The 13,634-nt window shown below is 40.8% G+C and overlaps 1 protein-coding gene across 1 annotated transcript; it reads right to left on the reverse strand.

Moving 5' to 3' along the window:
• Positions 1 to 429: 429 nt before the first annotated feature.
• Positions 430 to 13,208, reverse strand: atp6v0d1 (ATPase H+ transporting V0 subunit d1). The gene is made up of 8 exons (XM_056278696.1): positions 13,016 to 13,208; positions 12,134 to 12,305; positions 7,768 to 7,946; positions 6,448 to 6,527; positions 6,235 to 6,312; positions 5,735 to 5,911; positions 2,137 to 2,214; positions 430 to 1,708 (listed from the first exon to the last, which is right to left on the reverse strand). Exons 1-8 carry the CDS (start codon positions 13,140 to 13,142, stop codon positions 1,547 to 1,549), a joined length of 1,053 nt encoding a protein of 350 aa, XP_056134671.1. The 5' UTR covers positions 13,143 to 13,208; the 3' UTR covers positions 430 to 1,546.
• Between the last annotated feature and the right edge of the window lie 426 nt (positions 13,209 to 13,634).

Below are 13,634 nucleotides of genomic sequence, written 5' to 3' on the forward strand. Positions count from 1 at the left end.
ACAGAGAAAAACCATTTGCTATCCAAATTGTGGAAGGTACACGATGGAAAAGAAAACAAACTATAGCGTCATGCCTTCACAAACTGTTTTATACATGCCCTCGCCAGATATTTGATATGTGATGCATATGTTTAAAAAACGTTTTTTGATGCAGTTGTGGTATTTTATCATACATCTAATTGTACAGTACCTAAGAAAGGCACTCTTCCCTTTCCATGCTTATTTTCCCACACAAATAGGTTTGCACTGTAGCTTTCCTCAATCTGGTGATAACTGGCATTGCGGCAATGCTTCTCTATTCAAGTCATATTGTCAAGTCTTCCTGATACAATTCTACCCTCTACTGTGCAATCATGTATAATGAATGCATTTGTAATATCGCCACTCCTTGGGAAGTGAAGGGTAATAAATCAGATGACTTTCTCTGGGTTCATGTAACAGAATTACATTTTAATCACAAGTGTTTACAATATGACAACCATGAAAAGTTATTTTAAACCCCAAATGCCCCAGTGAAGTTGTTCAGTAGACAGCAGTAGGAGATTATGGTTGTACTGAGCAGATCTTTAATATCAATGAGTACCCTATAGAGGTCTGCTGAAAAGAGGCATAATCGTTCGGAAGCCTGTTCATCACATTTACAATACACATTTCACAAATAAGACACTTAACTCTTAAGACGGTTAAGATTTTTTACAGCATGAGAAAAAAATCATTGTATTCTTTAAATATTCATATATCTTATAGTTTAAACATTACATATCTTTGTATTGTCACATATATTCTGCTTCATACAAGGACTTAAACTTGCTAGAAATAAGTCCATTCATTTAGAGAGACAATTCACACAAATCATTATTTCAAAGCACACATAATATTGGGATTGTATGGAAATTCCTCTTTTTAGACCGTAAACTCCAGTTTTCTGGTGCTGCAATTGCAATATATCATAACAAAGAATGCAAAAGAGACATTTTAACCAGTTCACATTGGAAATCTTGACTTTCAAGGAAAACTACATTTACATACTGGTCCAACACTCATTCCAACCCACTAGTCCAAGCATCATATCTAACAAGATATCAGAACAAGTGTTGACTAGAGATTCAACATCAAAAACAAAATAAATTAATGATTGGAACGCTTTACAACTTCGGGGAAGATAACACTGAACAGAGGAATGATTTTTTTTTTTTTACTATGGGCCAAGATTTAAACACCATGTTGGGCAAAGCACTCCCTCCAGACAGGAAGAATATCAACTTTTTGGCTCCAATTCCTGATGGCTAGTCAGATGGATGTTTTTCTTGCACCTCTGTCACCATAGTGTGGACTGAGAGGCAAAAAGAACACTAGATTTGCGAGATGGCATTCATGAGCCAAATAAGACTGAATTTAACACAGAAAAGGAGCATGTGTCTATAAAAAGGCAGACAGAGAGAGACAGTTTAAAGGAGGGTGAACAAGAGAGAGAGGAGGGAGAAAGACAGATGCTGACTAGTGCAGTAACTGTCCTTATATGTGTGAGTGAATGTACAAAGACTGCTTAGAATATAGGGATGTAGTTGTCAATCTTGGCGCGATGCCTCTGTGCGATGCACTCAGCAATCCAGACAATATTCCTGCACTCTTGCTCCTTCAGTTTGACATAAGCGTAGAACACACTAAAGTGGAACTGGTTGAGGAAAGCCAGCTTGTTCAACTTCACCTACAGAAAGTCATCAAAACACATGGTAACAGATTAGCATTAAAAAAAAAATCAAAACCTAATTCAACAGGTCATGATGTAGTGGATTATCAGTAGTAGTAGAAATAGTTGCGGAAGTATTGCAGTATGGTTGCAGCAGTGAAAATAGTAAAAGAAAAAAGAAAAAAAAAGTTGTGGAGCTTGATAAATTAATTGCTAATGATTTTGACTGATCATCATTATTAGAGCTGAGTCAGACAGGGTATTGTTGAATGTTAGAATTACTGATGATTTAAGAAGGCTTGGAGTGTTAAGCACCTCTACCTCCTTCAAAGAATTTTTTCTGTCAGAGGGAGAACATGCTACTGACCTGGATGTGCGTGTGTTTGTAGCTTCATATGTGTGCGTGTGTGTGCATGCGCACGTGTGTGTACGTGTGTGTTGCTCACCTCATGCTCAAAGAAGCGATCCTCCAGCGTTTTGTCTCCTGGGTTACTGCCAGCTCCTTCAAACAGGAGCTTGTATTCCTAAAGAATGGAGGAGAGACAGTTATAAATAGTATGGAGTGGCAACAATTAGCGTAAATGTAGATTTCCATGAACATTAAGGGAGAAGAGGCAACCAACATTAACAGTTCTCTGATGTACAAGCAGCTCCCAAAATAATACATCAATGAGATCATCTTAAGGTTTTCCAATCAATGAGTCATGCAAAACACAGAGTAATGAGCTACTTTAAAAGGAAATAGAGGAAAAAAGTAATAACAAATATAATTAGAAAGGGAGAGAAAAGAGCCAGGTTTAAGATAGTGAAGAAGAGATTTGAAGAAGCAAAAATTGTTTTATGGTGAAAGGAGTCATTTGGACAGACACCCTGTTGCCTTATTTCTCCTCTATGTGTCATATCATGACATACAGACTCATAAGACTCAGAGCTGTACATCACATTTTTTGTGAGTAGCATTGGTACTGGTAGTAAAAAACTTTGTAGCACAAAGAAAAAAAAGTTAGCACAAACTTTGATGATTATGGGGGATACCAATATATTTAGGCCTGTTTTCCTAATTTTTCTGTTACCTTGGGATAAACATCCTTGTTTTCTCGAGATAACCCATAAGGTTATTATGAATTTAAGTTTGAATTGTCAGACACAGCTGTACTCATGCTGTGTAGAGGAGCAGTGTTTAAGAAGCTCACATTTTTATTTAAACTAAGCCTGACACAAGCTGAAATAGCTTCATGGCGTTCTGTGATGGATAACATCTTCATTGGTGTCCACTAAGTATTGATGGTTAACCGGGCTCCAACAAATTAGGAGTGTAACTTTGTTTTTAAAAAGGAGATACGTATGTACGTGTGGACCCAATTCCAAACCTCAGCTTTAAAAGACTGCCAGGCTCGTTCCAGGTGTTGACTTTGAGGAACATGACAATGTTGAATAATTTTCACATTGTCTCTATAACAGTCAAAACCTGACATCCTTCACCCCCCCCTCCCATTTTTTTCTCCCCAATTGTATCTAGCCAATTACCCCACTCTTCCAAGCCTTCCCAGTCGCTGCCCCACCCCCTCTGCCGATCCGGCGGGGACTGCAGACTACCACACGTCTCCTCTGATACATGTGGAGTCGCCAGCCACTTCTTTTCACCTGACAGTGAGGAGTTTCGCCAGGGGGACATAGCGCGTGGGAGGATCACGCTAGTCCCCCCAGTTCCCCCTCCCCCCTGAACAGGCGCCGCGACCGATCAGAGGAGGTGCTAGTGCAGCGACCAGGTCATACCCACATCTGGCTTCCCACCCGCAGATATGGCCACTTGTGTCTGTAGGGATGCCCAACCAAGCCGGAGGTAACACGGGGATTTGAACCGGGATCCCCCTGTTGGTAGGCAACGGAATAGACCGCTACGCTACCCGGATGCCCCTGACATCCTTCATTTGCCAATTTCAGCAAAAACTATAATTTAGCTAGAGACAGCCGTTTTGTCTTACGTAACTCCTACATAATTTGTTCTATGAGTTTTGGACATCTTTCATGCTGCATTGACAATATTTTTGCCTGGTCTAAAACATCAAGAGGGACCTGTCATGGCATCCATCAGAACACATGCTAACCACAGCAAAATTTGTAAAATTTAGCATGAGACATAAGATGTCACATCATCAAACACTATGATAGTGGTAATGAAGGACCTGTCATGACATCTGTCATAAATTAAATGAACAAGAGTATAATTAGCAAAAATTAGCATGTGAAACAAGCCTTAATGTCATCAAATGTTATGACAGCTGGGTAACACTTTATTTTAGGGGGTCGGAAATGACCTAGTAATAAGGTGGTAATTATCACATAATTTCTTAGAAATAAGGTTGAAATGACCTTGTAATTTCCTAGTAACAAGTTGGTAGTTTTTACAGGTAATTTTACAGCTAACCCTAACCGTAACCCTAACCCAAATTACAAGGTAATTTCAACCTTATTTCTAAGAAATTATGTGATAATTATCACCCTATTACTAGGAAATTACCAAGTAATTTCCAACCCCCTCCGACCCCCTAAATTAAGTGTAACTGAAAGCTGTCATGACCTTTACCAATAAGGGTAACATAACGCTGTTATGTCATTGGTCATAAACTGCCATGACAGGTCAGGACAGCATATGAACTCGGTTATGACACGGTTATGTCAGATTTATTAGGGTTAGCTAAGTGTTACCTTTGTTTCATCATCCTCTCTGTGTCTGTTTTTTCTTCTTCTATACTTTATACCCCTGCTTTCCATGAACATTTCCTTTATTTTAGCAACTACACTACCGTTCAAAAGTTTGGGATCACCCAAACAATTTTGTGTTTTCCATGAAAAGTCACACTTATTCACCACCATATGTTGTGAAATGAATAGAAAATAGAGTCAAGACATTGACAAGGTTAGAAATAATGATTTGTATTTGAAATAAGATTTTTTTTACATCAAACTTTGCTTTCGTCAAAGAATCCTCCATTTGCAGCAATTACAGCATTGCAGACCTTTGGCATTCTAGCTGTTAATTTGTTGAGGTAATCTGGAGAAATTGCACCCCACGCTTCCAGAAGCAGCTCCCACAAGTTGGATTGGTTGGATGGGCACTTCTTTGAGCAGATTGAGTTTCTGGAGCATCACATTTGTGGGGTCAATTAAACGCTCAAAATGGCCAGAAAAAGAGAACTTTCATCTGAAACTCGACAGTCTATTCTTGTTCTTAGAAATGAAGGCTATTCCATGCGAGAAATTGCTAAGAAATTGAAGATTTCCTACACCGGTGTGTACTACTCCCTTCAGAGGACAGCACAAACAGGCTCTAACCAGAGTAGAAAAAGAAGTGGGAGGCCGCGTTGCACAACTGAGCAAGAAGATAAGTACATTAGAGTCTCTAGTTTGAGAAACAGACGCCTCACAGGTCCCCAACTGGCATCTTCATTAAATAGTACCTGTTAGAGCCTGTTTGTGCTGTCCTCTGAAGGGAGTAGTACACACCGGTGTAGGAAATCTTCAATTTCTTAGCAATTTCTCGCATGGAATAGCCTTCATTTCTAAGAACAAGAATAGACTGTCGAGTTTCAGATGAAAGTTCTCTTTTTCTGGCCATTTTGAGCGTTTAATTGACCCCACAAATGTGATGCTCCAGAAACTCAATCTGCTCAAAGAAGTGCCCATCCAACCAATCCAACTTGTGGGAGCTGCTTCTGGAAGCGTGGGGTGCAATTTCTCCAGATTACCTCAACAAATTAACAGCTAGAATGCCAAAGGTCTGCAATGCTGTAATTGCTGCAAATGGAGGATTCTTTGACGAAAGCAAAGTTTGATGTAAAAAAAATCTTATTTCAAATACAAATCATTATTTCTAACCTTGTCAATGTCTTGACTCTATTTTCTATTCATTTCACAACATATGGTGGTGAATAAGTGTGACTTTTCATGGAAAACACAAAATTGTTTGGGTGATCCCAAACTTTTGAACGGTAGTGTATCTGTACATGATATAAAGGCACTTGAGCAATGTTTTGGACTCACAGGGTAGTAGTCAGCCACAGCTTTGACTTGCTCGTAGTCATCGGCACGGGCAAGCTGTGCCAGGCCCTCCGGGTAGAGCTTGCCACAGTGGGGAAATAGCTTGGCCCGGTCCTCTTTGGACAGCTCTGTACCAAATGAGTTGATGGTGATGATGAAGGCCCTCCTGTCTGCCTCAAACTTGACCAAAACACAAGGAAGAAGGGAGGGTTTAAAGTGGTCAATCAATCAACTAAGCCCAAGGCAGCTTAGTCTGACTCAGCAGTTTCAAAAGTAGTGTTAAATGTAGGCAACCGCAAGTCTGTGTTAAGAGCAGGTGTGGTGGGAGACAACCTATAGTTCAATGTTGGGTCTTCCGGAGGTGAGGTAAACTTAATAAGCAAATCACATGTATTGTGTGATTGCCAAATAGTAAGCCCAAGCAAATCCCACTCAATGTTTGTTACCTTTTACATCAAGGGGATAGATAGACCACATATATGGACTGGTAAAATAACACTTACCTCCAGAATGGGACACATAGTATCTGCTGTTGTTCCTCCCAGGTTTGAGCAGAACTTGTAGAAAGCCTCCAGATAAGCCTGAGTAGGACAGATCACCAAAAATGATTAATTAATATATTGTATGTATTCTATCACATTTAGTTTCAAAGCATTTACTTTTATTTATACTTTCAATGAGTTTTCCTTGATGGTTCACCTATGCTATTGTATTACCTTGTAAAGTGTATTACGAATTATTTCAATGTTCATCTCATCCAAGTCTTGCTCAGATATACAGTCCTGAAAGAAAGCAGCTGAAATGAAAGACGAGATCAGATTTAATTAACACAATTTTCGGGCTGAACTGCAGCTCCAAAGCTTCATTAGCTAGACTGGGACGAGTTTCCAAATGCTGAGTTTTTGTCAACAAGTGTTTTCCATTATCTACTGAGCTTAACATAGCCTTTATTAAACACATTGTCAGTGCTTCCTTCTAGATGACTTAACTCGCCATTGGCTACATTTTCCCCCAAAGCCTGAGGTGAAGATACAGCAAGATGTCAGCTGTGTAAAATATACCAGATTAAATGTCTTTATGCATCCTCAATAATCCAGGCAAGGAAATCAAAGAAAGTTGAATCAGTTCATCTGGATACAACATTTATTGAGAGAAACGTTTCATCACTCATCCAAGTGACCTCTTCAGTTTCAACTGACTTCAAGTATCCCCTTACAGGTATTCATTCCCCTCTATGTGACAAGGAAATGACCATCCCTGAACCGTGGCGGTGGGGGGCTAAGAGTACATCTGTCACCATTTTACAATGCTGTGATTGAAACTATTCCTCAATCCTCTGTGAATAGTACACATGGGCACTGTAACTCCAGTTAATGGTCATGCCAATTTGCATATGAAACCAATCGTTTGTTTTGGTTGTTGTGCCACTGTGCTGTTTATAATGGTGGGGATACCTGCAGTCAGTTGAGACTGAAGAGGTCACTTAGATTCCATTCCACTTTCATTCCACTCCCATTTCAATTTAAAACGTTGTAATATGAATTTAAATAATTAACATCACGAGTCACAACATTGTTTCATTTGCAAATGAAATTTTGAAGTGTCAAAAAATACCCTATGGGCCAGCCCCACCAAATTTGATAAGCCTTGCTGTTAAGCATTTTCATGTTAATTTATTATTTGCAATGGTTACACATAGTACAGCTGGTACAATGAAATGCTAGGTTTTACAGAACATAAAACGTCTACATACAGCATGTAATGCTACCCATGGGGCAGTTATTGATACATGAACGACTCAAGGTGCTGAGTATATTCATCAAGATATTTTTCTGTAAAAATGTCATTTGTCTACATCTGTGTGCACACAGTGCACACATAGCAAAGTGCACAAAGTGGGGGAAAATAGCAACTAAGGCAGGTGTCAAACAAAAAAGGTAAATTCACTTACTTTAAACATGCCCATAAATGCAATCAAGGTTTGTTTACTGTTGCTTCAAACACTTCTGAACTTACTTAAGAGTCCTTATCCTTACCGAGAGGGGTATCGACCAGGATGGCATTGTAGAGTTCAGCTGGTGTCTGAGCGATATTGACTGCCTCCATCTGCTCAAAGCTGCCCAGTGGGTGGCACTTGGGCACAAGCTCAGAGATAGCCCGTTGGTGCAGGGTGCCCGTGATCAGCAGGATGACATTGTCGATCATGTAGCTGTAGCTGGGGTCAGAAGGGGTAAGAGAGGGCAGGGATGAATGATAGAGAAGGAGTGGCAGAACAAAAAGAGACAACATATAAAATTAGGGGGGATATCCGGATCAATATTCCTTTTGAAGGCATTGTATATTGTAGAGGGGAAAAAAAGCAGCAGCACTGGTAGAGACAAGAGTGAAATCTGTGTAAATAACGACTTGTTTGAAGTGATTTAAGTCAGCCATCTTCAGATTGGGATTTGCGACTCTTTTTAAAGGACGATAGAATAAAAGTTTGAAGAGACAAGAATTTTTTGTCTTATATCTTGTCTAAAATTAAAGAAAATTCGACACAATTCGTGGATTAGAGCAAAAGTTCTACAGGGTCTGAGGATCATATCTTGCCTATTTCCAAAGGCCCGACGTTGTGATGGAGCCATAGCTGGATGGTGTTCCTGCCCTTGACTTCCAACATTTACTACAACTCATTATTTAGCCAGGCATCCTTTAACTTACTACATCATTGCTTTAATATTAATACCACTACTTTACATTAATGCCCCCCCCCCATCAGTTGGAATAGGTTTGAGGTGTGAGCGGCGGGGGGTAGACCACGATGATCTGTAATTTTGTTTTTAATTTTTTTACTGTTTTTGTTTTAAAACCAATTAAAAAAATTGATAAGTAAGAAGAAACAAGAAAATCAACCATTAACTAAGTTCATCATTCAAAACCTTCAAATATATACAGACAAGATTTTTTTTTTTTTAAACAAAGGACTCCAAGTGAGACAACCATAATTTCACATTTTTACTCACACATACAATGTAAGGGCTAGTCCACAACAAGATGTACATTAAAGGATTTAAACACAATGCGGCGGCAACGAACCACTTGTAGCTACCGAAGCAGTCTGTAGTACAGAATGTTATGTATTGCTAATGAAAAATTAATAAACACTTTTTTTTATAACTCGCAGAGCTGATGCCAAGTAAAATTTTGCCAGTGTTACTTGTCAACAGCTTGTTTTTAGTGGTCCAAACGGCACCTAAAATCCATCTTGGTTGCCCCATGGATACTCCGGTTGTCAGAGACGACCATTTAAGTTGTCTCTGACAAAGTTATTCTGAGTGATCAGAATCAATGCTCTGATTAGAGCACAGATCAGTGCCCAGACGGGTAACAAATTAAATCAAAAACCAACATAAAAGTGTCTTAGTAAGGTGTTGGGCCACCATCAGCCTCCAGAACAGCTTCAATGTTCCTTGTCATAGATTCTACAAGTCTCTGAACTCTACTGGTGGGACGGACACCACTCTTCCAAAAGATATTCCCTCATTTGGTGTTTTGATGATGGTGGTGGAGAGTGTGCTGTCTGACATGTCACTACAAAATCCCCCATAGGTGTGAAATCTGGTGACTGTGAAGGCCCTAGCGGGCATATCATCAAGAAAATTTCACGTCACGATAGTCCTGGCCAAATAAACAATTGCGATTCAGCATATAAATATGCTTAACAACCTTTAAATGGTACTGAAACATACTGGAATCACTTTACCTCACATTTTGTTAGGAAACAAATATTTTTTATTGCCTCACAGACAGGACATTGTTTTAGTGAAAATCCTTTTCCCCCTTTTTCTCCCCAGTTGTACTTGGCCAATTACCCTATTTTCCAAGTCATCCCGGTCGCTGCTCCACCCTGTCTGCAGGTCCGGGGAGGGCTGCAGACTACCACATGCCTCCTCCGATACATGTGGAGTTGCCAGCTGCTTCTTTTCACCTGACAGTGAGAAGTTTCGCCAGGGGGACATAGTGGGTAGGAAGAGTTCCCCCTCCCCCCCAAACAGGTGCCCCGACCGACCAGAGGAGGCGCTAGTGCAACGACCAGGACACATACCCACATCCGGCTTCCCACCCACTGACACAGCCAATTGTGTCTTCAGGGACGCCCAATCAAGCCGGAGGTAACACGGGGATTCGAACCGGCGATCCCTGTGTTGGTAGGCAATGGAATAGATTGCTACGCTACCCAGACACCAAAAATCCTTTTTAGCTAAAAACAAACGAGGACAGAGTCAGGCCTTGACCACAGGTGTACGGATATTTTTCCACTTCATTTTAAAAAAATCTCCTTGAGAGGCCAAAACGTAGAAGAAAATTGTTTTCCAAAATATCAATATTAGTGGGGACATGGCATTAGACTCTCACCAACACCCCACAGGTAATCACAATGACAACTTGTTCTCATACGGCCAACAAAACCCCCTCCGCCGTCACATTGGGCTCCGGTGGGACTATCCAGATCCCATGACAGATGGACAGAGGTGGCGTCTTGGAGGACGCCATTCCTCTGCAAAACAATCAGCAAAAAAACAGCAGAACAGTAACCAATCAGCCAACAATTTCGCAGATCGCAATAAAATCCAATATCATCCCATCCCTATTTACATAATTTTCATCCTCAAACCATTCAGTGACCCCCCCCCCCATGCCCAGTGCATCGGGGTATTGTCATACTGAAAGAGACCACTGCCATCAGGACAGAAGGGTTTCATAATGAGATAAAGGTGATCACTCAGAATAACTTTGTATTAATTTGCAGTGACCCTTCCCTCTAAGGGGACAAGTGTACATGTGTACAAACCATGCCAGCAAAATGTCCCCCACAGCATAACAGAGCCCCTGGATCCCCTCACTGTAGGAGTCAATCAGTCAGAGTTTTCCTTTAATTTCTCACCTGTCTGTATACATTCACTCATACAGGCAGCCATAATAATGAAAAGTCTTGTATGTGTCTTGGAAATTCTGCCGAAATTGTGTCCACCAGTGACATCGCCGAAGGACAATGCGTAAATATGCAAACTTGTGTCTTGGTTTGCCGATAGGCTTGATTGTATACAAAAATGCAAATAACAATGATATGTACAGCTGTATTATGTTGCACTATTATTCATAATTTCTTATACATTAGAATGTAGTGTTGATATACACCAATCAGCCAAAACATTAAAGCCACCTGAGGCCACTGCCGTCAGGGGATACTGTTGCCATGAAAGGTTAGGTCTGCAACAATGTTTAGGTAGGTGGTACGTGTCAAAGTAACATCCACATGAATGCCAGGACCAAAGATTTCCCAGCAGAACACTGCCCAGAGCATTACATTGCCTCCACTGGCTTGCCTTCTTCCCATAGCGCATCCTGGTGCCATCTCTTCCCCAGGTAAATAACACACACGCACCTGGCCGTCCAAATGATGTAAAAGAAAACATGATTCATCAGACCAGACCAACTTCTTCCATTGCTCCATGGTCCAGTTCTGATACTCACATGCCCATTGTAGACACTTTTGGCAGTGGACAGGGGTCATCATGGGCACTCTGATTGGTTGCCGACTATGCAGTAAGCTGCGATGCACTGTGTTCTGACAACTGTCTATCATAAACAGCATTAACTTGACCTACAGTAGCTCCTCTGTGGGAACTGACCAGACAGGCAAGCCTTCGCTTCCTACGTGCCTTGAACGCCCATGACCCGGTCGCCGGTTGTCCTTCCTTGGACCACTTTTGGTAGGTACTGACCACTGCATACCTGGAACACTCCACAAGACCTGCTGTTTTGGAGATGCTCTGACTCAAGTCGTATAGCCGTCACAATTTGGCCCTTGTCAAAGTCACTTAGATCCTTACACTTGCCCATTTTTCTTGCTTCCAACACATCATCTTCAAGAATTGACCGTTCACTTGCTGCCTAATATATCCCACCCCTGGACAGTTGCCATTGTAATGAGATAAACAATGTTGTTCATTTACCTGTCAGTGGTTTTAATGTTTTGGCTGATCGGTGTATGTACTGGTGGTCACCGTTTTGGAACGTTTCCAAACAATTTTGTGCTTGCAGCATATCAGAGACACAGAAGACTGCTCAACAGAGGGTGACACTTTTGTATCAATAACATATTATAAAATAAAAGTAGGAAATTAAAAACACTCACCATAACATTTAGTTTGTTTTTTCTTTAACTTTGGCTGGCATATTTGACAGCCAGCAACTTTGACAGTTTGCCAAGCATAGTCTGACCAGATAATTAGCTGTTAAAACAATCCAAGTGCATGACTGACTTCAAGAATTACTAGCCACTATGATCTTCAGGGGGGAAAAAAAAGTATACAGCAGAAACTCTGGTAACACAGCTCAGCATTACAGACAACTTACGTGATGAAGTCCATGAAGCTAGCCAGTGGCTCATAGGACTGGTTCCTCATATGGCGAAACTCAACCACCATCTTTTCTTTCAGCTTGTCGTCAATGACGGACACTGTGAGTGGCGAGGCCTCATTGGCCAGGAAGCTTCCATAGTCAGTGCTCTGCAAGTGGAGCTTCAGATCTGAAGGGAGAAATGTAAGACAGGGTTACAGCGCCTGTCCCCATTTCTTTACATTTCGTCCTTTGGATAAGAGGTAAAGTCAAGTGAGAGAACAGGACATAAGAGAGCATTTTAATGAATCCTTGTTCCTTGGCCAATATGCAGAACCTCTCTCTTTGACTTGACAATTAACTAAGTACAGACCGTCAAATAGTTTTGCATGTATTACATATCGACCAATGCTGTGCGCTGGGTCATCTAACCACCGTAAATCGTCATAGCAACTGTCAACGTTAGCCGAGCAGTTTTGTTAGTTAATCCCGACCAAAAATTAAAGGTACCCATGCCACTTCCTCCAATACAGCCCCGATGCTGATCAATGGAACAATTTACATAAATCGGTTAAACTAATTAACAAGTTAAGCAATACAACGATTAGGTATTGCGGGACTTCGCATCACTAGTTTAGCTTCAACCGATTACATGGTAGCGGACTAGGAGCATAACTAAAACGGGATGAGGACAAACCCATGTCACGGACGCAGAAAAATCCAAAATGACTGTCTTAGCACTAGGCTTACTAAACTTAACACTCTACTATCATAAGATCTACAGTAGCATTACGAGAAGACAGCTAACGCTAATCTAAACTCAGACTGTTAGAGATGTTAGCTGGCTCGCTAAGTCCGTCAGTCGCGCTAGCGCTTGCTAGCTAAAATAGCTTTACTCACCTTCCAGCGTTTCGCACTGGACGAGATTCAAATAATCTCCCTGTGACAGAATTCCGGCCTTGAATCCTCTAACTAATCCTTCCAAATAACCGTTGTCGACATTAAAATACAGCTCCGAGAAGGGCATTTTGAAAGGGTAGTGGCCGTCGGAGGAGAGACAGTTTTTCTCGGGCACAGAGGAAGCGCTGCAGTCCCCGGCTGTGGCCGTCAGATGACAGAGAATCATGTGACTCCTCATCTGACAGGGCAACGATTAAATCTGCTGATCCCACATCTGCGAGCTGAATTTTCACTTTAACATGAGCAAGAAGGAAAACATTACGTTTTTAATAAGTAATCAGAAACTCATTCCCCACTTCGTCCATTCATTTATAGAGAATGTTTAAAAACAACCTACGTTAATATCACATAAAGGAGGATTATAAAACACCAAATAAATTATACATAGGATAAATGGAACATAACAGTAATGAGGACAAGATTATCGAGAATGAACACGACAAATAAAAAACACCTTAGGTTGAATGAAGGAATACAGATTGGCAAAAAACAAAAAGTATACTTGAGTGGTTGACTTTCAAGGAATTACTTCCTCATCAAATTGAGGCTAATTACATAA

This window comes from Lampris incognitus, chromosome 4 (assembly GCF_029633865.1).
Source record: "Lampris incognitus isolate fLamInc1 chromosome 4, fLamInc1.hap2, whole genome shotgun sequence".
Taxonomy (NCBI): Eukaryota; Metazoa; Chordata; class Actinopteri; order Lampriformes; family Lampridae; genus Lampris; species Lampris incognitus.

Excerpts from the sequence above, each read along its gene's own strand:
- atp6v0d1 (XM_056278696.1), bottom strand. The coding sequence starts at position 13,142 with ATGCCCTTCTCGGAGCTGTATTTTAATGTCGACAACGGTTATTTGGAA. Across the intron at positions 6,313-6,447 it reads TTCGTAATACACTTTACAAG|GCTTATCTGGAGGCTTTCTA; the intron begins GTAATACAATAG and ends TGTCCTACTCAG. Across the intron at positions 5,912-6,234 it reads CTATGTGTCCCATTCTGGAG|TTTGAGGCAGACAGGAGGGC; the intron begins GTAAGTGTTATT and ends GTTTTGGTCAAG.